The 22,954-nt window shown below is 34.5% G+C and overlaps 4 protein-coding genes across 6 annotated transcripts; 1 reads left to right on the forward strand and 3 right to left on the reverse strand.

Moving 5' to 3' along the window:
* Positions 1 to 468: 468 nt before the first annotated feature.
* LOC135685735 (protein FAM228B) lies at positions 469 to 10,037 on the reverse strand. Of its 2 annotated transcripts, none has more exons than XM_065201788.2 (11): positions 9,900 to 10,037; positions 8,938 to 9,009; positions 7,888 to 7,984; positions 7,298 to 7,397; positions 6,117 to 6,269; positions 5,671 to 5,748; positions 5,086 to 5,184; positions 3,382 to 3,480; positions 3,148 to 3,228; positions 1,412 to 1,644; positions 469 to 808 (listed from the first exon to the last, which is right to left on the reverse strand). In XM_065201788.2, exons 3-11 carry the CDS (start codon positions 7,944 to 7,946, stop codon positions 655 to 657), a joined length of 1,056 nt encoding a protein of 351 aa, XP_065057860.2. In that variant the 5' UTR covers positions 7,947 to 7,984; positions 8,938 to 9,009; positions 9,900 to 10,037; the 3' UTR covers positions 469 to 654. The 2 variants fall into 2 exon arrangements, with proteins under 2 accessions (XP_065057860.2, XP_065057859.2); XM_065201787.2 differs by having other exon boundaries at positions 9,893 to 10,031.
* Positions 6,265 to 11,834, forward strand: LOC135685744 (profilin-4). Of its 2 annotated transcripts, none has more exons than XM_065201799.2 (4): positions 6,265 to 7,754; positions 7,910 to 8,008; positions 8,576 to 8,681; positions 9,371 to 11,834. In XM_065201799.2, the coding sequence occupies exons 1-4, from the start codon at positions 7,638 to 7,640 to the stop codon at positions 9,397 to 9,399; spliced, it is 351 nt and encodes a 116-aa protein (XP_065057871.1). In that variant the 5' UTR covers positions 6,265 to 7,637; the 3' UTR covers positions 9,400 to 11,834. The 2 variants fall into 2 exon arrangements, with proteins under 2 accessions (XP_065057871.1, XP_065057870.1); XM_065201798.2 differs by having other exon boundaries at positions 7,305 to 7,754; positions 7,910 to 8,044.
* LOC135685742 (uncharacterized) lies at positions 11,490 to 20,146 on the reverse strand. Its single transcript, XM_065201796.2, has 4 exons — positions 19,869 to 20,146; positions 17,436 to 17,528; positions 16,612 to 16,665; positions 11,490 to 12,942 (listed from the first exon to the last, which is right to left on the reverse strand). Exons 1-4 carry the CDS (start codon positions 19,921 to 19,923, stop codon positions 12,647 to 12,649), a joined length of 498 nt encoding a protein of 165 aa, XP_065057868.2. The 5' UTR covers positions 19,924 to 20,146; the 3' UTR covers positions 11,490 to 12,646.
* On the reverse strand, positions 13,868 to 15,663 carry LOC135685733 (polyubiquitin-C). Its single transcript, XM_065201785.2, has one exon. The coding sequence runs from the start codon at positions 15,594 to 15,596 to the stop codon at positions 13,995 to 13,997; it is 1,602 nt and encodes a 533-aa protein (XP_065057857.1). The 5' UTR covers positions 15,597 to 15,663; the 3' UTR covers positions 13,868 to 13,994.
* Positions 20,147 to 22,954: the final 2,808 nt, after the last annotated feature.

Raw genomic sequence — 22,954 nt, forward strand, 5'->3', positions numbered from 1 at the left:
TCGCTACATTCAATTGCAAGAAATTAAATGTGAATGAAATGAAAAAAACTGGCTGCTACAAGCACTACATAAAGCTAAAACACAACACAATTTCTATGCTGCAGGGAGCCGAGTTGCATTTACTTAAAGTCAGGGGTGGACACTTATTGGTATCAAATATTGGGGGTGAGGGCAAGCCTCTTATTTTGATAAGATGATGTCTCTTTTTCTCCTTGTTTTAGAACAAAAGGCTATTGTCCTCCAAAATGTTGGGGAATGACTGCCCCACTCACAATCCCCAGGTGTTCGCCACTGCTAAATGCTTCTAAAAATTTCCACTTGCTGCAATTTTTTATTGTATGCAATATCATATGACAGCCCTTCAACAGGTTGCTGCAAGATGTTACAAGGTATTTGGAAAACAGAATGTCCATTTGCCTCTAGCCTCTGTATTTGCAAATAAAAAGACATTTTTTGCTGCCAATCGAAATGCATAAGGAAAACTTTTTTAAATCAAAAATTACTATTGTACTCCAAAACTATCAAACATTCTGAAAAATCTAAGCAAGATTCATAAAATGAATATATTTTTCAAAATTCTCCTGTAAATATATGATAAAAAAATTTATTCAGTATGGATCATTCATTAAAAAACTAGGCCCTATACACTTATTTCTATGTTAGAAGAATAGTGCTTTCGTGTTTTTCTTGAAACTGCTTCTTTTTCTTAGAACGAAGTTCTTTGTCAATCACGTTAGGTTCCAATGCAGCATCTTGCCAAGCTTCAAAATCAATGTCACTATTTGTTCTGATTCCAAGCATTCTTCTTCTGAAAATAAATAAACCATACATGTAACTACAATCTAAAAAGTTGCTCTCCACAGAAAATAAAATAGGCGATAAGCTTTTCTATTCAATTTCATAAATGCGTCAATTTAGAGCTGCATGAAAAGTTGATGTTTTTATTCTGTTATTGTTTCAATGTCGCATGAAATACATGAATCTTTTCCAATCTTGATTCTGTTAATTTTGCTCGAAGTAAAAAGCGTAATATTTATTTCTGAAAACTTTATTAGTCCCCAGACAACTTTTAACATTTGACAACTTTAACATTTGAAAATTTTTAACAATTGAGATACGCCATTAGTTGACTATTTTAATTTTTCGTGACTTCGCCATTTGTTTCCCTTTTCATTTACCTTCCCCAAAATGCCAATCGGACGTTTTTAGATGGAAATGAGATAGACCACACAAAACAAATGACACTGAAAATACCCTGTGCCTGTCCCAAAATTAGAAATCAATTGCTGCCACTGTGTCGCCCAGCCTGAGCTTGAGAGATTAGTGGGTTGCTTTCACATACTGCATGTGATCGACAACTTAGATATTCGATACAAAGGGGCTTATAACATTAACATTTAAAACTACTTACTGACTGCGTTGTCTAACATCGCTTTGAATGTCATGTAGCTCCATTTCTAACAGCTTACCACACCCAGTGCCATGTCGTCCGAGGGGTACTAACGGCAACGGTGGCAGTCGGAATTGTTCTATTTCACGATCTGTCAACTCGAGACCCGTTTGACAAGAGATTACGACCCTTTCTTCATCATCTCGCTTTGCGGCTTGAAACTGTAAGGGGTCGCTGGGCTTCTTCATGACAACCTTGAATAGCAAAAGTCGCCTAAATAGCTAAACTGTTGAAAACTTGTTATGTTGTTTAAAGACAGTACCACAAGAATCTCATAATCAGGTCATAGTGATATTGCATATCATATTTCAGGTAAGTTGTAAAACGTTACGTCTGTATACGCACGAAAGTCACTTGATGCTTACCAAATTAGTTTTTATCGCGAAAGAACTCGCACGGTTGGGGAATTTTCCATCAAAATAGAAAGTTTAGAGAAAGCTGTTAGAGAAATTTCGCTCCAATAAGACTCAGGGCCCCACCCAGGGTTAAAAAAACGCAGTAAATTCCCCTCCCCGACAACCTTAAATTTATCTCTTGCGTTCTTGACTGTGGAGATAAGAATATATCAGAAAAAACTTCAGTGAACAATACAAAAAATCTTTCGATTCATTTGGATGAGAATTCCAAATCTTTGGACCCAAAAAGCTAATAGATTTTATACCATAACTTGTTGTTTTAACCTTTGGAACAGATAGACTATCAATTTCTCGAAAAATTATAATTATTGGGTTTTGGAAGAAAGTAGTCTTTCATAAAGGCTGGATTCAAGTTGTGCAGAGCTTTGTAAACTTATGCTAGCAGCCGAATGGAGTGAATCTGAATTGTAGTAGATTTAGCCTTGACTAGAAGTTTAGAATACGATGAAGTGTAGTCTGAGAGGGCTGATAGTGATGAATAAAGGTAAACAAACAAAGCTTTAATGATTTCTTGTTGGCTATAAATCCAAAAATCCAGGCCCTCTTTAGGTAAAATTGTGCTTTGTATCTATATCCCCTAAAATTTCTCGGTAGAAGAATCAACTGCAATTCACTATGAGCTCCAGTTTTTTTTAACATTCAAAAGGCATGCTAAGATGGAAAGAGGGATCAATTGACAACCAGTGCCGCTTGTTACCTAGCTCAAGAAGTAACTGACAACATGGTACTTTTCAAGACCATGGCAAAATTGTAGTCTTTATCTGCTCTTCAATTTGTTTGCAAAAAAAATAATGTTCAATAGAATTAGGAGAATTGCTTTAGTGAAATTTGCTTAAAAGAGTGCATTTTCCAGGTGGCTAAAGCATCAAAATTCGAAAATGATTACTCTTTCGGCGGCAACCATGGTGCCGCCTCGCGTAGTAACTATATCCTTTTCCCGTCCCAATATAGAGATTTGACAAAATTGTTAGAAATATCCGTTATTGTCATATAAAAACGAAAGTTGCGAATTATATACAGAGTGTAGATTGACAAAATGTATTGCAGAGATTCGTGACAGCAACTAAAGAATTTCAGGTAATAATATTTCAATCAGGTATTTTTGTAGTCCACACCCCCCCCCCCCCCCAACAAGGCTTGCCTCGCGAAATGTTATGACTACCTTATAGAACCAATGTAAGGAACAGCGCAAGATTTTGACTCACCGTTATGGCACACTTAAACCAAAACGGCGAGAGAAATGCTTTGGTAATCTAAAGCCATTAAACTGATTTCACTTACTTTTAATGGTCCCGGGCGATGTCCACTGATTGCGAGAGGGTCATATTCCTCGTATGACATTGTATCAAGAAAAACATTTCCCTGAAAACGTTAACAATTCGATTAATAAGAAAAACAATTCGAGACAGAAATACTTAAAACTGATATCATGACATTTTTGTCGTGATAGAGAGTACTGCATTTTTTTCGGTGATACTGCCGTGATGGAGAGTACTGCAGGCTGATATTACTTACCTTTCTGTTGCTGTAAGCAAGGTAATCTTTGTAAATCTTCCTTTTCCCTTTGTCAAGTCTTCTATAATTTTTACTTTCCATTTCTTTGTCTATACTTGCCTAAAACAAACATTGTTATTTGATTTCTAGTATGGAATGCTTCGAAAGAGCAAATATCATGAAACTTGCTAAAGCCTGTCGTCTGACACTCTTTAGAGTATAAAAACTCTAAGTTACGAAATATGTATTTCCAAATGTGAATCGAAATAAGCTTATTAGAAATGCGAGTTTTAGAATCTAGATTTCCATCTAGCAGTGTTTTAATCTTTCTACATAAAGACGAAAAACAGCTATTATGTAGACGGAAGGAGTTCGTTTTATCCCCTAAGACTCCATTGGGAATATTTTCAATAAGCAAGCGGCACTGATTATTGAATCTCTACAGTCACGTGCTCGCGTTTTGGTCTGACCTATTTCGATCCACAACTAGGAATTTCGATCTATGTTCTGACGTTTCATACTCCAAAGATTGTCAAACGAAAATCTTAAGGATGTATTAAAATATTTGTCTTTTTTAAAGCCATTTGTAGTGTTAGAGTGAATTAAAATTGTTAGAGTGTTTTAAAACAAAAAGTTAGAATGAAATCATAATGAAGATAAACTATAAGAAAATTACAAAACAATATCATCAGTGACATTATAGTTATTTCATTTTCAAATTCTGTACCGCAAAAAATTATTCACAGCTATTTCAATCATGTAACAAACAATAAAATAAAACGACATGATTATCAATCGCATAACGGATGTACCATAACGGATAAGTGCATGGTTTTGAAAGATCGATTGAGAGTATAGTTTCAATTTTCCTTCGTGGTATCCCCCACCCCGTCCCCCAGCCCCGTTTTTCTGCATATCTGGCTTTCCATTGCTCTTTCGATTTTAAACACCACACTAGTTGCCTAGACGATCTGTGTTAAATTTTTGCTTAGTTGATTATAGGTTGATTTTGATTTTGTAGCACTGTGATGCTGCATCCATTGATTTTGTAGCACTGTGATGCTGCTTTGTAATTATTAACACAATGTCAAGAAAAAAGATCGCCCCTTCCAGTAAAGATCCTTGCCATTTTGTCTAAATCAACATTATCACTATTATTTGAAGATGTTAATGGTATCACTATGCCTATTTGTAGCTTGGGCTTCGGCTCTACAAATACATTTCTACAAGCTTGTTCAACTCATTTCAACTACAAGCTTGTCTTATGTTGATAATCCCTTCTTTTTTATACATCATAACATTGGTTGTATCAAAGGGTTGCATACACGTTTTTTTAAAAGAAACTTGGATCAGCACTAAGTACCAAAGCTTCTTAATTTGGCATCCAAATTTTGGCATTAAAGTACTAAAAGTTTCTTAGTTGCTTTCTTATCATTGGAACCTAAAATTGCCTTTTTGTTTTGAAGTTGGGCATTTTTGGAAGAATTTAAAGACAGACTGTTATGAAAAACACACATATATCAAAATCAAAAGTATTTTTTCTTTTCCAAGAAAAAACCAACAGAATGAAAACTTTTGGACTCTTTTTTTAATAATGCAAATTTTACAGTTACTTAATTTTTCTTGAGCCTAGTACTTAAGTTTCTCAACTTTTTAGCCATCCTAGTAGTCTTTTTAAAAAACAAATACATGAATATTTGATTGGTAAACAATCAAGTAGGTTACCTTTAGTGGGTTGTAAACATTTTCAGTCCAGTCTTTCATCAGAAGATACCTCTTTCGCCTTTGGAGCTCTTCAGTCTCAGCAAGATAATCATCAACACTCTTAAAAAACGTTTGAATGTAATTTATTTAGACCAACATAATTGCAAATTGGTGTACAAAGGCAATGGATAAAAAAGTAAAAAACTGAATTCTGCAGATTAGCAGCAGACAATCTGAATACAAATGAAAACCATCATTTAGAATAGCCAGAGCAGACAAAAGCATGAAGCTAGATATGATGTAACTGGCATTACTTAACCATTACTGCCTTCAGTGCCAAATGTGTCTCAATTTAAGTGGTATTTCGATAAGAGAGGGGGGTTTTAGGCAAATTGGAAAAAACTCCAAAGATGGGAACTAGCAGTAAGTCATTTTAACATAGAAAGATGCTATGTTAATTGTTGTTAATTGTAAGAAATAATTAAAAAGATTTTAATTCAAGCTGTATAATTTGGATGGTCAATTAAATTAAATTGTCTATCTTGGGCACCATAGATCTAAAAAACCAGAAAAAGATTAATGAAAAATGTGCATTGGGTTCAATACCTCCACTAGTTCTGTTTCATTATCTAATAAGGTGTTGTATAGATTTCGCACTGTGCTTGATTCATATTCAGTTTTCTCCTAAAATGGTAAATGAACAAAAATATATAATGAGGTTAATCTATAGAATGATGCTGTGAAATATATTTTTTAGAATTTTTGAACAAAAGATGAAAAGCTTTAGACAACAGTCCTGCATATGAAAAACAGCTAAACCAAATCAAAATAGGCCAGAGAAGCAATATCTTTCACACAAAACTATATTGATTTAGAACATCTGGTCACTTGAGATTTTAAATTTTAATGAGTAGCTGTACATGCATAACACTTTCTAATTCTCAATATCGAAATCACATGTTAACCTGCTGCCAGGAATTCAAGTCTTGTATAAAAAATTTCAAGAATTAGAGTGTACAACAAAGTAAAATATAAGAGATTAATGATTTTACTTGAATACTCTTGGCTGACTTTTCACTCAGCCAGCTTTTGATGTCTAGTTTCAAGAGTTCAGAGTTGTGCCTCAATGTCTTTCCATCTTGATGGCTAGGGATGCATCCTGCTGACTTTGACCGCTCTGATTTTCTCCTGGTTGTTGCTTCTCCCTTGAAAGAATGATTTTGTTTGAAAATTTACATCTACATCATGAAAAACAAAAACATACAAATGGGCAGTAAACTCATTTCTTTTTTTAAAGAAACCATCTATAAGAGACCAAGCCCTATGATGACCCTAAGTATTAAGAAACTTGTATTCAATTATTTACCACTGTTCAACTGAGCAAATATATTTTCTGTCTTATCTGCATAGATTAGTATAAAAAAGAGCCCCTTGTAACTTATCAGGGCCTTTAATTCATTTTTTTCTCAAAATGGGTTCTTTAGCATGGTATTTAAGAAACCTTTGAGAAACTTTTAGCAATGAAAGCAACAAAAAATAAAAAAACTGAGTTCTAATCACTATCAAAATTTCAATAAAAAAAGTGATGTAAGCAAGCACAAATGCTTACGCTTTTTTACACAATCTAAATAACATAATATTCACAGTGTAAAGCAAAGCTAAGGTCATCAAAAGCAATTGAATAAGGAAGAGAAAACATGACAGCAAACAAAAGGTTACCCAAAAATAACATAAGAAATTAGACAAATCAATCGAAAATTGAAAATCTCTGATTTCTATACGAAAATAGAGTCAAATTATTTGAACCCAGTTGTAAACATAAAATGAGGTTTATCCATAGATAAGTCTGTTCGATATCTTCATATAATGAAACTATGAAACTTGTAAACAAGCAACAGTTAACATAGTTAATAAAGGTTCTCTAGAAATATTTGAAACCTTCATCTATAAATGTAGCATTGAAAATTATTATTCACTATACATTATATCAACGCCATAGTGATCTGTCATGATACTCCTGCTTCTTGAAAAATGTAAACAACAACCTGCATGAAGCAAGCTACCTGCTCATTTGCCAAAATGACGCGCCGTTTATGACATGTTCATTTGCTTTATTAAAAACATTGTCTACTTCACAAAGCTCTCATTTATTCTTTTCAGTAATACAGTCAACTTAAAACCAATAACTTTTCTTCAAGCCCGATCAAAACGACTAAGAATAACTATACTTTACCTCCCTTGATGGGTGACCGGCCGTTTTATCCAACAGAATTTCCTCCAGTGGTCGAAGTGAATGGATGCTTACAATCCCTGAACTGGCTGCAGTTCTTGGTCTGTTATACAACATTGCAGATGTAAACTAATTTTCTAATGCTTGACTTTACAAATTCGTGCAGCTTTAGCACATATCATGCAAACGGAAGCCAAAACACCCCTGACGGCAAACGCAACATAGCAACGGAGGTTCATGGATACAGCGTCTTATTTACAAAACCTCGATTTCAAGCCGAGATTAAAAATAAACAGCCAACGGAAGCCAAAAGCCAACACACTTTTTATCTTTGTATTTTACTATGAATCAACTGCAAAGTCTACTGCAGGATTCTCTTATTGCTACAGGTAATGTAGACAACTGTGCAATTGTGCGAAAAAAGGACGTTTCCTTGAGGGCAAGCTCTAGCGGCTTTACAGTAAGTAAGAGTAAACATTCTTGTAAAGCAAACTAAAAAAATTCAGCTTATGAAGCTAAAAACATAATAGCATTTTTGCCAACAAGTTTATGTTCAAATTTTTGGTTGAGTTTTCTGGTGTACGTATACTTACACTTCAATTATTTTGGTTTTAGCTATCGACTTCTGATATAGAAGACCTGGTAGAAGCATTTAAGCATCCAACCCAAACAAGAGAAGACGGCGTTCAGCTGCATGGAATAAAATACAAATGTGTGCGTGCAGACAAATTTTCAATTTATGCAAAACGGGTAATTCTCAATCTAAGATTTAGTGCATTAAAAGAAATAAAAACTCTCAGTGTGTTGGATAAAAATTAACTATTTTATGCCACTTTGAAATTTGTTGTACAAAGTCAAAGGCTAATTTTGATATATCTTCAATTTTTGATTCCCTATTTATTTGTCAAAATACTGCATTCAATTTGCCCAACTATTATTGATCAAATTTACTCCATAGGAAATGTAGATGCAAGCATGGAATGAAAAATTCAAAAGTTTAGTGCGCTAAAAATAAAATTGACAAACTTTCAACCCAACCTATGGAATATACATTTGACCCGAATAGAACATACTATTTATCTTTATTGATGTTGTCTTGGATTTTGAATTTAACTACAGCCCCAAAAAAGACACTGGTCAAGGGATACATTCATCTTCTAGATATCTTATTTTAAGATAAAAGAAAGGTTATAAATAACTTTTCAAGCGAGCAGAACAGTGAGAAAAACTATGAGTAATAAATCCAGCGTATTTTTAGATGTTTTACAATAAATATTTTAGGATGATGTTGGACTGGTATTGGTAAAAACTGCATCACTGATTCTTGTTGGCACCTATAATAAAGACATGTACCAGAGTATATGTGTCGAGGCAATGGAGAAACTTGGTGAGGACAGCTTAGTTTGCTTTTAGTAGAAATAAGACATAAGATTTTTTCCTGTCCTAATTCAACAAAAATGAAGCATCAATGACTCAGACTTAATCGCAGTGCACAAATTTTTCTGGAATACTTACCCGCTATTAAAACATTAATGGGCATACTCTGTCTAATGTGTTGAAACTGTGCAATATCATACAAAAACATTAATTACTAAAAAGCAACATAACTATAAGATTAATATAAAGAAAAACTCAGCCAATACCTTATTCATGAAAGGAAAACTTGATTTCATCCTCTCTGTGAAGCAAAATCCTTTCCATCTGCCACTTTAAATCTACCAAAAAGTATTAAATATTTAGTAACAGTCAATGTGGAAATACTTTTCATAGTATTGGTGGTTTTGTACAATCTCCACATTAAATAAAACTGCTAATCTTGCTATTAGAAATTAGAATTTGTTGCCAAAATTGAATTCACCATTTACTTGATAAACTTGCAAATCATAAAATTCAAAGATGGCTTGATCATTAACATGAATAATGAATAATGCCATTAATTTTTAAAATATTCTTCTGAAAATGTACTTAAATTATTGGCTTTTGTTAACCGTTTTTCTTGAGTTATAGAATAGATTTCATTCATTTACAATTGAGATGGAAATTTTTTGCTACAAAAAATGTGAATATTTTTTTTAGCTGATTACTTCAGGGAAAAAGGAAAATAGCTGATATGAATTCTTATATGAAGAAAAGAGATTGGATCAAGTAAGACAACAAATGAGGTCATAAATGCCAGCTTCTTTTGCTTTGGAAGTGAATTGAAATGGATTGCAAGATTACTGATTAACATGAAAAACTTCTCGTTCACAACTTTTTATAACCGATTCTAAATAATTAACTTTATTTAAAATAGTTCAGTTGTTAATCTAGATCTCCAACTGAAAAGATTTGTTTTATTTTACTATATCATATTACACATTCTTTTCCATAAATACTATTACAGTATGTACTATTTAACTTAATTAGATGATATTTCATTGACCATAAGAATGTCATATCAAGCTAGAGACCATCACAAATGTATCTGCAGTCTTGTGTTAATGCCTTTTACACAAAAGTTAAAGCAAAAAAATAAACATATGGTTGTCATTTGCCTGTATTGATTTGATATTCTTCCTAACAATTTTTAGCATGTATTATATTGTTTAGCATACATACATTTTACCTCCTTTAAGCCAGGGAATGACCACACAGTGAAACTGATTCAACACTATGAAATTTTTCCACAAATCAGTCCAGGCGATTCCTTTCTTCTGTTCCATGATTTTCCTGTAAATCAAGGTGCATCTATTACACTCGATATCCTTGTTGGTTTGAAATGTCTAAGATATTTTGCTGTATCTTCTGGACACACAAAAGTGTGGCTTATAGAGCTTCTTAGGTCATATAGGCAAAAATTCAACATAAAAGATACATTGGTATTAGCTGTGTCTAGCTCTTGTGTAATGTAAAAGTTAAAAGGGGCATATTACAAAATGTGTAAAAGGAAGAACCACAGGATAGGCTGTCCACCAGAATCTGTGAATCTTGCAATAAGTAATAAAATGAAATATATTCAGGTACAAAGCAAAACGATGATGAGAATCTAATGTAAGTAGATAACATTTTCAAAATGAATTAAATTTAAGGAATACTAATATTTCGCCTCGGCATACAGGGCTTCATCAGAGTGAATTAAAAGAGCCAGTCATTACAAAATATTACAAAATGCCTGGTCTTGCAAAGGTTACCAATTCTGACCTCACTTTTCAGAACGGGAAGCAATAAAGATGTCCTTATACCACCCTTCTCAGACCTACTGTTGAACTGGATAGAAAGGTTAATCAAGAGATAGCTAGTTAATAGTTAATTAAGAAAGGTCATTACTTTGCTTATTTCACCAGCAATCAATGTTGTAAATTATTGTAAATTGTAAATTATTGTAAATCTATATGGTTTTTTGTAAATCATGTTTAGATTTTAGTCACCATACTGAGCGCCAAATTAATCTTTTTAATTGATTTTGTCTCCTTTTATTTAAAAAATGCCTTCATCTTGAAAATGATTTATTCAAAGTCTTAATAATCAGTATTTGTTACGCCGTTTTCAGGAGTCTCTGATATTCAAGAATGGGGGTAGCAATAGAAAGTACAATGGAAACAATAGAGGTATTCAGGTAGAAGAATAGATCTAACACATTTTAGGACAAATATGAAAGGTGTGATGGCAACAAATAAGATAAATTTTGCTACAAATTCTGACAAAGTGGTGCCATATTTCTGAAAATATCTAAAAGATATGTGGTGCTTTAGGAGAGTTGTAGTGCCCCTATCCACAGCACCCCTGCAAGAGGCATTTGCAGATAGTAGTCTTACCACCAACTGTAACAACAGGGTTATAGATTTATTGTAAAGGGGATACCTGGCTGCAAAATCAGTTTGGCTATCATGAACACACTATCGCATTAATCATCATTTCCCTAATGATTCACATATGTCCCTTCTGGTGTGAAAGAGACCTCTGCTCCACTCCCTGTGCCAAGATTATGAACTCCGATAGAAATGGTCTCATTACTTCATTTATTTCAAATAACAACATAAAAAGATACTAAAGGTATGACAATAACAGAAAACACTTGTTTGAAATCCCCAACTTTTAAGGCCCCAAAACCTAAAACCTATACCAGGGTTATAACAAGTATTTTGCCTAGAGGTTTTCAAAGGAGTTTAAGCAAAAACTGGTTGATGTTTGCTGTAGACTGAAGAAAATAAACAGATTGAAAGAATTTTACCATCAATAAGGAATAAATTTTTCTATTCTAGAAACAGCAAATCAGAAATGTACCTTCAAAACTAACTATTTTTAATTAAATGCAGGCTTTGATGTGTTTACCCATAAATGCATTTAAATATAATTTAGCCAATGATATGAACTCTAATTTTCAATATTTTGATTTACCATCATGACCTACCCCTGGGAATATTAAAAGTTTGAATAAATACAATTCTGTGGTTGATGGAATTGGTGATTAAAATCAACAGATAATTGAAACATGCCTTTTCCTCCCTGAGAAAATTCTCTATTACAAGCCCCCTCAGAACAGTGGTTGAGAAAAAATAATTACAAAATAAATTACAAGGTGCCCCTCCTCCTTAAAGTAGAAACACAATCTCAACATTGCTCCAGGTTTTAGGCACTGTGAAAAACTTTTCTGTCTTACTTTGGGTCAACGCATCCTTCATATGTTATTGAAATCAAAGAGGAGCCTTACTAAAATCACTGCTATAAGCATTGGAACACTAACTTTGGTTTTCAAGGGCAAATTTAGCCCCCACATTTTCCCCTGTTGTAAACTTGGTTTACTATGACCAATCAGATTTGGAAGTACACTTTTAAGCTACCAAAATTGTTCTTGGGAAAGGAGGAGTTGAAAAAGTAGCATTTGGGAAAAGGAATGAAAAATTGAAAATTTGACATAGTATAAACAAGCTGAGCATTTTAATTAACTTTTAATTAATTAACAGTCTAGAGAAATATGCAATGGAATGACATGATGGATAGCAAATGTTTTTCAATCAAACAAGATAACTAGTAATCTGTCCTTGAAGCATGTAACTATGGATTTAATGAATAATAAAAAAACCCCTTTGCATTAAACCACAAACAGTAACCACCCAAATACCATGGCTATGATGGAACCATTCACTTAAAAGACAATAAAATCTTAAAATTGTTCAATTGCTCAGATTGAGTTATTGTTTATCTAAATAATAAGAAATAAGTAATAAGATGAATAGTGTATGACTTTGTGGATGTAAATTCTAATTAACAGTACTAGACAATTTTCATAAAGCTTCAAGTTATCTTTTGCCAGCAATGTAAGAAAGACCAGCTCCTACCAATATTCAATTAACATTACTTTCAGATAACAAACTACAACTTGTGATAGTCTGGCCTGGATCTGAAGCACCTCACAGCAATGTAGACTAGCAGGATTAATCCACCACAAAGAAGCATTCCACCAATGAAAGAAGCAGCATCAAATCTTCTACCAGATTTGGCTGGTTGGTGTGGTTTCTGTGTGGTGTTTGGTGGTTTGGAAGTTGGCTTTGGTGATGGTTTGATTGAAGGTGAAGCCGAATAAATTGAGTTTGTCATAAGTGTTTGGCTCTTTGTAGTGGCTGGCACAGAGATCATATACGATGAAGTTGCATTGATATTGACTGGTACTGTGAATAGAAATGTGTTTTTATTCAAAAATTAAAATCAGCAATCTGAACAGGACCAAAAATAAGTGTCTTAACAAACATTTCAGCATCAAAACTTTATTATGCATCTGTTAGTAAATTATTTTAATTTTCATAACTTTAAATCAAATTTTGTGACATCAACTCAGATTTTGTCTTCACAAACATTTCAGCATCAAAACTTTATTCGGCATCTGTTAGTAAATTATTTTAATTTTCATAACTTTAATCAAATTTTGTGACATCAACTCAGATTTGAATTTTGTTTAGGGATATTTCTGCCAGAACTATACCACTGCCCCTGTTGACTATTGCATGCTTGGGGATTTGCTGTAAGAGAGACCAGAACAATGTCTTTAGTATGTCTTGACCAAAGTATTTTGCCACCAGAGTTTACCTGGCACCTCTAACTGTTAACTCTGAGCTGACTTCTCAATCTCATGTTCTCAATATACCAGTTATTTAATTGCTAAGCAATTGATTACAGGGTACAAGTATGTTTAGCAGCAATTCCCAAGAATATAAAGGTTGACTAGAATTTTTGCAAAATGATATCTCTTGTTAATTATACAAAGGATAACAAACCATCCAAAAACTAATCAATTCCGGACATTATTCACACAGCATGGCAGAATTAGCAATTTATTGTCTCAACTTCAACATAATTTTGCAATAAGTTGAGAAATTTTACAACAAAGTTTTCAATCATGTTTTTTCAAAATGGTATAGAGAATTTGAAATCATATTCAATAAAAGTTAGAATTTGGAATGGGAAATTTACATAAAATGTGAGAGAAAGAAGAACCGCAGGATAGGCTGTCCTGAATTTACATAATCAGCTTATGTTTAATACATAGCATCTTGATTACATATATATAGCTAGGCCAATGAAAAAATAAGACGAAAGTTTAAATTGGTAAACTTTTATATTCTTTCAATTTCAACAAAAAAACAGTCAGGTGCTTTCAAAATTTAAAATAAAAAAACTACCATTAAGGATTTTTGTGTTCATATTACGTAAGAATTTGTGTTCATTAGTATCCTCCTCGGAGACGAAGGACAAGATGGAGAGTCGATTCCTTCTGGATGTTGTAGTCACTCAGTGTCCGGCCATCTTCGAGTTGTTTCCCAGCGAAAATTAGACGCTGTTGATCAGGAGGAATTCCCTCTTTGTCTTGAATTTTGGCTTTGACATTGTCGATGGTATCACTTGGTTCAACTTCTAATGTGATGGTCTTTCCTGTGAGAGTTTTCACGAAGATTTGCATTCCTCCTCGGAGACGAAGGACAAGATGGAGGGTCGATTCCTTCTGGATGTTGTAGTCACTCAGTGTCCGACCATCTTCGAGCTGTTTCCCAGCGAAAATTAGACGCTGTTGATCAGGAGGAATTCCCTCTTTGTCTTGAATTTTGGCTTTGACATTGTCGATGGTATCACTTGGTTCAACTTCTAATGTGATGGTCTTTCCTGTGAGAGTTTTCACGAAGATCTGCATTCCTCCTCGGAGACGAAGGACAAGATGGAGGGTCGATTCCTTCTGGATGTTGTAGTCACTCAGTGTCCGGCCATCTTCGAGTTGTTTCCCAGCGAAAATTAGACGCTGTTGATCAGGAGGAATTCCTTCTTTGTCTTGAATTTTGGCTTTGACATTGTCGATGGTATCACTTGGTTCAACTTCTAATGTGATGGTCTTTCCTGTGAGAGTTTTCACGAAGATCTGCATTCCTCCTCGGAGACGAAGGACAAGATGGAGGGTCGATTCCTTCTGGATGTTGTAGTCACTCAGTGTCCGGCCATCTTCGAGTTGTTTCCCAGCGAAAATTAGACGCTGTTGATCAGGAGGAATTCCTTCTTTGTCTTGAATTTTGGCTTTGACATTGTCGATGGTATCACTTGGTTCAACTTCTAATGTGATGGTCTTTCCTGTGAGAGTTTTCACGAAGATTTGCATTCCTCCTCGGAGACGAAGGACAAGATGGAGGGTCGATTCCTTCTGGATGTTGTAATCACTCAGTGTCCGGCCATCTTCGAGTTGTTTCCCAGCGAAAATTAGACGCTGTTGATCAGGAGGAATTCCCTCTTTGTCTTGAATTTTGGCTTTGACATTGTCGATGGTATCACTTGGTTCAACTTCTAATGTGATGGTCTTTCCTGTGAGAGTTTTCACGAAGATCTGCATTCCTCCTCGGAGACGAAGGACAAGATGGAGGGTTGATTCCTTCTGGATGTTGTAGTCACTCAGTGTCCGGCCATCTTCGAGTTGTTTCCCAGCGAAAATTAGACGCTGTTGATCAGGAGGAATTCCCTCTTTGTCTTGAATTTTGGCTTTGACATTGTCGATGGTATCACTTGGTTCAACTTCTAATGTGATGGTCTTTCCTGTGAGAGTTTTCACGAAGATTTGCATTCCTCCTCGGAGACGAAGGACAAGATGGAGGGTTGATTCCTTCTGGATGTTGTAGTCACTTAGTGTCCGGCCATCTTCGAGTTGTTTCCCAGCGAAAATTAGACGCTGTTGATCAGGAGGAATTCCCTCTTTGTCTTGAATTTTGGCCTTGACATTGTCGATGGTATCACTTGGCTCAACTTCTAATGTGATGGTCTTTCCTGTCAAAGTTTTCACGAAGATCTGCATCTTGTCAGTATAACTTCCACTCAATTTAACTATCGGTTCGAAAATCTGAACGACTGGTTGTCGAATGGGTGTTTGGTCCTTACTTATAGAGAAATCACGACTGAAGTCTGATTGGTAGCTTATTCCGAGGCCACAATAAGATTACAACAGAATTGAATTCTGATTGGCTTACCGCAAATGACGTCATATGAGTCAGGAAAAAATGAATTTCGGGAAATTACGAAATACACACATGATAATGACGCTGCACCTAGAAATTTCTCATTACGTTTGCAATTTATTGTGTAAAGCGCTTTGAGGCAGCTGTGGCAAACATCAGAAATGAAACTTTTCTGCAATTTGAAAATTTCAATACTTTCTGTGAGAGTTACCTATTACACCCTCCAATTACATCTTTAAAAAAATAAGTTGGCTTGATTGACACCAAAAAAAGGGAGAAAGTACCATGAAAAATTGCAGCCATTAATAATTCATCTATCAAAATGAGTTTAACTTTGACCTGCCCAGTTTGCCTCTCACTGGGCATTCCTTAAAGTTTTGACTGTAATAAGGGTAAAAAATTATCTTCTATCCTACATCCTATCCCTTGATAGCTGGCACTACCACTAGAGAGATTGGTGCAACCCCCAAATAATTTCAAGATCAATAATTTTGCCAATTAGTGTTCTTGAAAATGAAATCAGTTTTTATAACAAACATGACAATCTGGTTGATATTTTGTTGGGGGCTGAATTGCACCATTTTTAAGGTAGCAACTTTATCCAACCAGGCATTCATTGACAAGTAATACTGAAGGACCTAAGCCCCATCAGCTAGACAGGATGCTAAAAATACAAAAATGCAGTTGCATTTTGCAAAAAAAATCAGAAAAAAAGCATTGATAGCCCGATCAGCCCCAACAACAATTGGGTCAATGAAGGTGCAAGCAACTCATACTAACATAGAAGTAATACTTTTTCATGAAGATATTGAAGTAAAAGATAGACTCAAATGAATGATAACACAAATCACTTACTGCTACAATTTGTTGTCAAAGTGCAGTTTTCAATAACATCATTTGCACACATATCTGGAAGAAGGTGATTTACACACGTGGCTTATACACGAAAGCAATCAAATAAAAAAATTCCATACATTGTATTGATTTCACTATAAGTCATAGCTAATAAACACTTTTTGGCATATTTTGCTACAATTTATAACCAAGGGTGGATTTTGACTGAGGGGAGCTTACCAACTAGGGTAGCTTACATTGTTTTATCCAGAACCTAGCAAGCTTTCCTGCTAACTTGAAGCTCAAGGATATAATATAGATGGGGCAAAACTTACCTTTGGTTGCTATTGATGATCCCATCCTGGACAATATTGTGTTGGTTGAACTCCTAATCTCTACTTTTGGTTTAAGTAAACAATCAGGATTTTATCAGCTTTTGCCTCCCTCATTTCAACCCTAGTATCTATGCCTGGTTCTGAAATTTATGGGCGCAGCTTATCATCAAGGGCAGCTTACATTCTTTTATGAACACATTTTGCTGCAGCTTACAACAGAGGATAGCTTATAATGAAACAAATATGGTCGTTTCGATAAAGAATAAATAAGCAATCTATTTTCCTTCAAGCTCCTAAGCATGGTCAAATCCTTTCTAATGTCATCATAAAATCAGGATCATGAGAACAAGTATCATAAAAATTGACATGTAGACTTGATTTACCCTCTTCAATCTCAATCTAAAGCCAGAAATATGTAAGAAGGAATCTGAATTATTTTTCAAAACAAGGTAATAAACTTGGTTTATAATAAGAAATTAGACAATAAAAAGCTTAAAAAAAATTTCATACCAGTTGTATTTCCATTTGATTTACAAGTAACAATCAGTGTTGTGTTTGAGTCTAGACAATTCCGGCAGGTCAAGGTGCTTGAAACAGATTGAACTGCAAATAAAGCAAGTACAGAGTTAAGGATTGGCTGCTTAACTAAAAAGATACCTTCGCTCGTAATCATCTGAAATGGAATATTTTAAGAGAGAAAGGAAATCCTGTCACTGTTTTGATAAGCATCAGAAGAAGTTTGCTAATTAGACTATAGAAAATTGAGAAGATAATCTATTTTTGATGGACTCCAGATGGATCTAGATGGACTCCAGCAAACATCTTCCACTTTCATTAACAAATTTTGCCCAAGACACTCCGTTGTTGCTCCACTGAACCCAGATTGCAAAAAGTCTATAATTCCGACATGTTCGGAAAATTGGCAAAGCCTGCTTGCCTTCTCATCATGCAGTTTTTTAATCAAACTACATACAAACCAAAACCTACCATTGTGTGCACAGAAAGATATTATTTTCTCTCTTGGATTTCAGTGGTAATTTTTCTATATGCACATAGTACTGATTGGATAACCTGTGTCTGGAATTAAGGAGAGCCATCAACTCTCCTCTCTCTGAGGGAAAGTTTGGTCATGGCAAGCAATAAAACCCCAGACCTTTGAGCATTTATTCCACAACCCTGATCCTAGAGCCATCCTCAGAATTAAACAAACCTAAAAATTCACAAAATTCAAAACAAGTTTCCAAACAAAATTCAAAAAGAATGCATAATTTTTTTAAGTTTTAGATTTATAATTTATAATCATTATAATTCATCAAGTTTTAGGCGGAACGGATTATTTTGTCAGCAAATAAGGGATACTAACAATTTTTCAAGCAGAGAGCAGAAAAAAAAAGAAACAAAAGTGCTAAACCACCTCATCTTATATTCAGGAAACTCAATTCACAGTGTCATTTAATGCTGTTTCATATCATTGGAATCTTATGAGTACCATCAAGTTCATGCTACAGCACAGGAAGTTCTTATTTCTAAGCTTTTAGAAGTCAAGTCTTAAATGCAATACCTTTTCCATCATTTTGTTGGAACTTTCATCTAAATTTCTTCTAAAAGCCTTTATCTAAATTTCATTAACTTTTCACAAAAAAGCTTTTTACCTTTAAACATTGTAATTTTCAAGTTTAGCAGCCTCTTGTATAATAAAGTGCCTTTTTGGCCTGGAGGGGGGGGGGTACTTAGTATATTTTGCTGACGGGATGTGCACGTCTTTCCGGGTATCATTTTCAGCAATTTATTCTAAGGCCGGGTATCTGTTATTAATGAAATTTAATCAGAGTTAATTTAATAAGAGGCCTTTGCCCTTTCATATATTTGCCTTTAGTTGTTATTGTTACCATTTGTTATGCTTTTTAGTGACCAATTCCCTCATGATTTCCTTTTACTCTGTCTAAAAGATGTGCAAAATGCTGCCCCAGGAAGTCTTTTGTCCTCCTGGGTTTTTTGGTTTAGGATAACCAACTAAAAAATACAGGTACAGTTGTATAGATTGGCACAGGATAGAAGAAAATTGAGAGATACATCAGTTATTCCTGAACCTTCCATTCGATTATAATGATGATGAATGTTAGGGAAAGGCACAAGTGCTATAGCTAAGCCCTAACAAGGGATAGGGAGGAAGAATTAGGAAGAGAAAGAGGAACAATCAAGCTTATAGACTACTAGGGTAAGGTGTGGTTTGAATGTAAATAGCATGTAATGTATTTATTGCACAGATCCTACGTATAAAAATAATTAATAAAACAAAAACCTGTAAGTAAATATCACCAAATTTAAGTATTGTTTTATACTATATTAAATAAAGTTAGGCTAGAAAATATGTACAAGTTGATAGCATTTCTGTTCTCTTGGTTGAGCTAGGCGTATATATGCATATAATAAAGTGTGGATCTCGATTTTTTGGCGAAGCCTTATTACAAGGTTGTTGTTTGTACTTGTATTGTCACTTCTTAGAAAATTAATCTAATACTTAGTTCATGATGAAAAACTGTCTGTCGAAATTCAAAGATCTGCAAAAGGCTCTAAGCCTCAAAAGCAGCAATCAATGTTGTGTTATTGCTATCGCTATTATCATGTATCAATATACAGGGGAAAAAACAAAAAAAAATTATTAAATATAGGCCTACCCAATTACAAGAACGATAACTGACTCGCTTCTAGTCGAATATGAAAATTTTCCACCTTATCGTATTAAGCCCCTAAACAAAATGTTTCCATGTTTGCATTAAATTAAAAATCCATTTCAATGTATAAAATTTTTAAGAACTTGTCGTCACCCCTCATAAATATCAACTTTTCTTCGAAAGATCAGGTACACTTATTTTCGTCATTCTTCCCGATGGACAGTAATGTTGCAAATACTCAAAACAAATATATTAATTAAGGTCTTACTCCATATCCCGTAGAACAGCACAATTATCAAGGATGATTTCAATTTATTGTCCATTTTCTTTGTAAGTTACTTTAGCGCCTGGAATCTACTTGACCCAAAGGTAATTTGCTCAATAACAACAGCACTTTGAGAATACTCGTGTCCAGTTCCCCAGTGACAGGGTGACAAAAATAATAAACACCTCTGACAAATAACAAATTTCCTATGTGTGTTACTTATGATAAATTGAATTTTTTTTAACTTTATCAAACTATTACAGTTTAAAAGCTTTGGTAGACAAGGAGGTGTAGATCAAAAGCGTGGAGAGGGCAAGAAATCAAAGTTCAGTGATGAAAGTAAAGAATCCCAAGTGTTCTTGAATTTTTCAATATTTTGAAAGCAATGTGTTAGTACAGAATCCTTTTGTTGCTATTAATTAATATCATTGCTGGTATACAATGTGCTGCACTTTGTAAGCTGGTCAAACAAGCTGTCCAAACAAACACATTTTTACCAAGCATAAGTGCCTCCTTGGAAACGGGCAAGCAGAGAACAATAATCGTTAAACTGACCGTCTCGATAAGAAAAGTAAATTTTGAGAACTAAAACTGATGCCTGAAAAACTACAAACGCAGCCAGGTAATTACATCAATCTGAGGCATGGCTTAACCATGAACATTTGAAGGCCAAGTTCGGATTTACCACAACAAAGTTAAAGATTTACGAAAAGCATGTAAACTGATGGACGACCGTATCTACATATGAAATAAGTCTTATTTGATAAAAGCCCCAAAGAATTATGAAACTGCAAATAAATTAAGCACATAATACGATTTTTTCGACTAAAAAGAATTAAAAAGATAAAATCATACAAATCAGACTGGAAATATATCTAGAAATTAGGTAGTACACATTGAACAGGCAAGAACAATCAATATAGGCGAGTAGCAAAATGCAAATGCTCACGAAAACGCATTTAACCCTCCGCTTACAAACTATTATGGAGTGGGTCCTTATGCTGCAATACCGCCGAAAGTTATAAGGAATACTAGGAATACTAGTTTCTTTTGTTCTACTGATCAAAGAACATCTTTAATGAATTGGCTTGGCGTTACTCCTGCCACGTCGACTAAACTCGAAGTCTATTGACTATGATTCCACAATTCGTAAAATTCTTACACCAGTTTCAGCTTCATTGAATTATTAAACATTTCTACATGCAATTTTAAAAAATTGAAACAGAATTAGATGCATGATTGTACGTCAAATCAAGATAAATGATTATCTTGGTCAAATTTATTAATAATTGCAATATTGCAATAAATAAAGAAAAAGACAACACATACTTGTATATAGGATTGATTAATGATGGAATGAGGAGCTTTTTATAGGTTAACTAATCCACAGAAAGCAACCGCACCTATAAAAACAAAAAAGACTATATTTACAGTTAATAAAATCTTGAACCAGACTGATATATCAATGGGATGTGCGGGGCAAGTAACATATTGAATATAGAAGTCAATAAAATAAGCTTTGAATTTAGACTGAAAAGGTGAGACTGCAACGTGAATAGAAATTTGAAGAGTATTTTACTAATATGAGCCAAAACATTGGACTGCTTGTAGTCCATAGAGGGAGGGTTTTTCAAGGAAATTGAATACGTCTTGTTCTAATCATAAGATATGATAAGCTCTTTTTTATAAGAACACGATCTATAGGAACACCGAGGCTCTAAAGCCGAGAGTATTTTGTCAGCACATCGATCGTGCAACTATAAACTTTAGATGGTCGATAGTTTTACCCATCTTCGTAAACCACATAAATACCTTTTCCGAGACAGGCCTTCGAAAATTTAGGGGTTCGACCTTTCATTTCTACTGAAAATAAGTCATAATATGAACCAAAAGGTCTTTATATTCTTGAAATATTTCTATGACTTATTTCTTATTGCCTGCTGTTGAAAACTTTTATCCATGAGATCTACTTCAAATAATCTCGAGTTCAAAACAGTTTAAATCAAAATTAGTGTCAGAATATCTAAAACAAAAGGGAAAGCCAAGAAAATAAAGAACAAAGTGTACGGCTGAATAGGCAATAGTGAAGGAAGATATGACTGTGAGGACAGAAGATAGAGCCAGTGGCGGACTTCGGTTTGCGCCCTTGAGCCAGGCGATCTTTGATATTTTCATTTGTGAAACTGTTGCGCAACTCTTTTTCGATACTCGTTAGCATCGTAGCTCCAAGCCTCATAGAGTTTCGTAACTTTTTAAGCCAAGCAAATGTTGCCTTAGGCCCTCTCGTGCAGTCTAAATTTCAATAGAGCACGTTGAACAGTCCTTGCAAGCAACCTTCACTTGCTCCGCAACGCTGTTTCGTTTTTCATCTCCTGTCTAATTACCTTCAATTTTGCATTTAGCGATAATGCCTCTTTTCTGCTGAGAATTATTTGCGCAAAAGGGTCAGCTCTTATCTTAGATTTTCTATGGGAACAGATTGGGCCAACTTGCAGAATTTTCCATTTTCAGACTTCATCCCGCTTACATACGATATTTTCCACAAAATTTTAGGCCTATAGTTTTGAAACCACTTTAACCAAATGCTATCACAAGTTGCAATACTTCTATTGCTTGCCAAGAAACAAGCGATCGGTTCTCCTTTCGGATTTTGATAGAATATCCGTTATTGCGAAGATTTCCAAACTCAAACAAATATCAGCTTTCTTTAAAAGTTCGAGTTTAAAATTTAAAATGCGAGTGCCAACTGCATTTTGGACAAATTAATTTTTGCGCCAAAACTTATACTTGATGCATATAAGATACATATGATGTTATAGAAATAGTGCACTCACCGACCCCACCCACCGACCCCACCCAGTAAATACATCCAGTCGCATTATACCGAACACCTGAGCAAATTTCTTGAAGTGATTTTTTGGGAGGGGGCTGCAAACGACCGCTTCTAATTCCTGTATGAGATATTAGGATGTTTTCAATCCCTTTAAAGCGCGAACGTGAATTACAGGAATCCAAGCAGCAACTTTTCCCATAAATATGAGCAAGTCCCTCATCTACACACTTAAGATTTCTAGGCCTTAGAGCAACCG

Source organism: Rhopilema esculentum, chromosome 15 (genome assembly GCF_057945365.1).
Source record: "Rhopilema esculentum isolate cy_ngs chromosome 15, ASM5794536v1, whole genome shotgun sequence".
Lineage (NCBI taxonomy): Eukaryota > Metazoa > Cnidaria > Scyphozoa > Rhizostomeae > Rhizostomatidae > Rhopilema > Rhopilema esculentum.

Excerpts from the sequence above, each read along its gene's own strand:
- LOC135685744 (XM_065201798.2), top strand. The coding sequence starts at position 7,638 with ATGAATCAACTGCAAAGTCTACTGCAGGATTCTCTTATTGCTACAGGT. Across the intron at positions 7,755-7,909 it reads CAAGCTCTAGCGGCTTTACA|CTATCGACTTCTGATATAGA; the intron begins GTAAGTAAGAGT and ends TTTTGGTTTTAG. Across the intron at positions 8,682-9,370 it reads CGAGGCAATGGAGAAACTTG|CTGATTACTTCAGGGAAAAA; the intron begins GTGAGGACAGCT and ends TATTTTTTTTAG.
- LOC135685735 (XM_065201788.2), bottom strand. The coding sequence starts at position 7,946 with ATGCTTCTACCAGGTCTTCTATATCAGAAGTCGATAGCTAAAACCAAA. Across the intron at positions 7,398-7,887 it reads AAAACCAAAATAATTGAAGT|ACCAAGAACTGCAGCCAGTT; the intron begins GTAAGTATACGT and ends GTTGTATAACAG. Across the intron at positions 809-1,411 it reads GATGTTAGACAACGCAGTCA|AAGAAGAATGCTTGGAATCA; the intron begins GTAAGTAGTTTT and ends ATTTATTTTCAG.
- LOC135685733 (XM_065201785.2), bottom strand. The coding sequence starts at position 15,596 with ATGCAGATCTTCGTGAAAACTTTGACAGGAAAGACCATCACATTAGAA.
- LOC135685742 (XM_065201796.2), bottom strand. The coding sequence starts at position 19,923 with ATGGACAATAAATTGAAATCATCCTTGATAATTGTGCTGTTCTACGGG. Across the intron at positions 17,529-19,868 it reads GCTGTTCTACGGGATATGGA|TTCAATCTGTTTCAAGCACC; the intron begins GTAAGACCTTAA and ends CTTTATTTGCAG. Across the intron at positions 16,666-17,435 it reads ATCAAATGGAAATACAACTG|ATATGTGTGCAAATGATGTT; the intron begins GTATGAAATTTT and ends ACCTTCTTCCAG.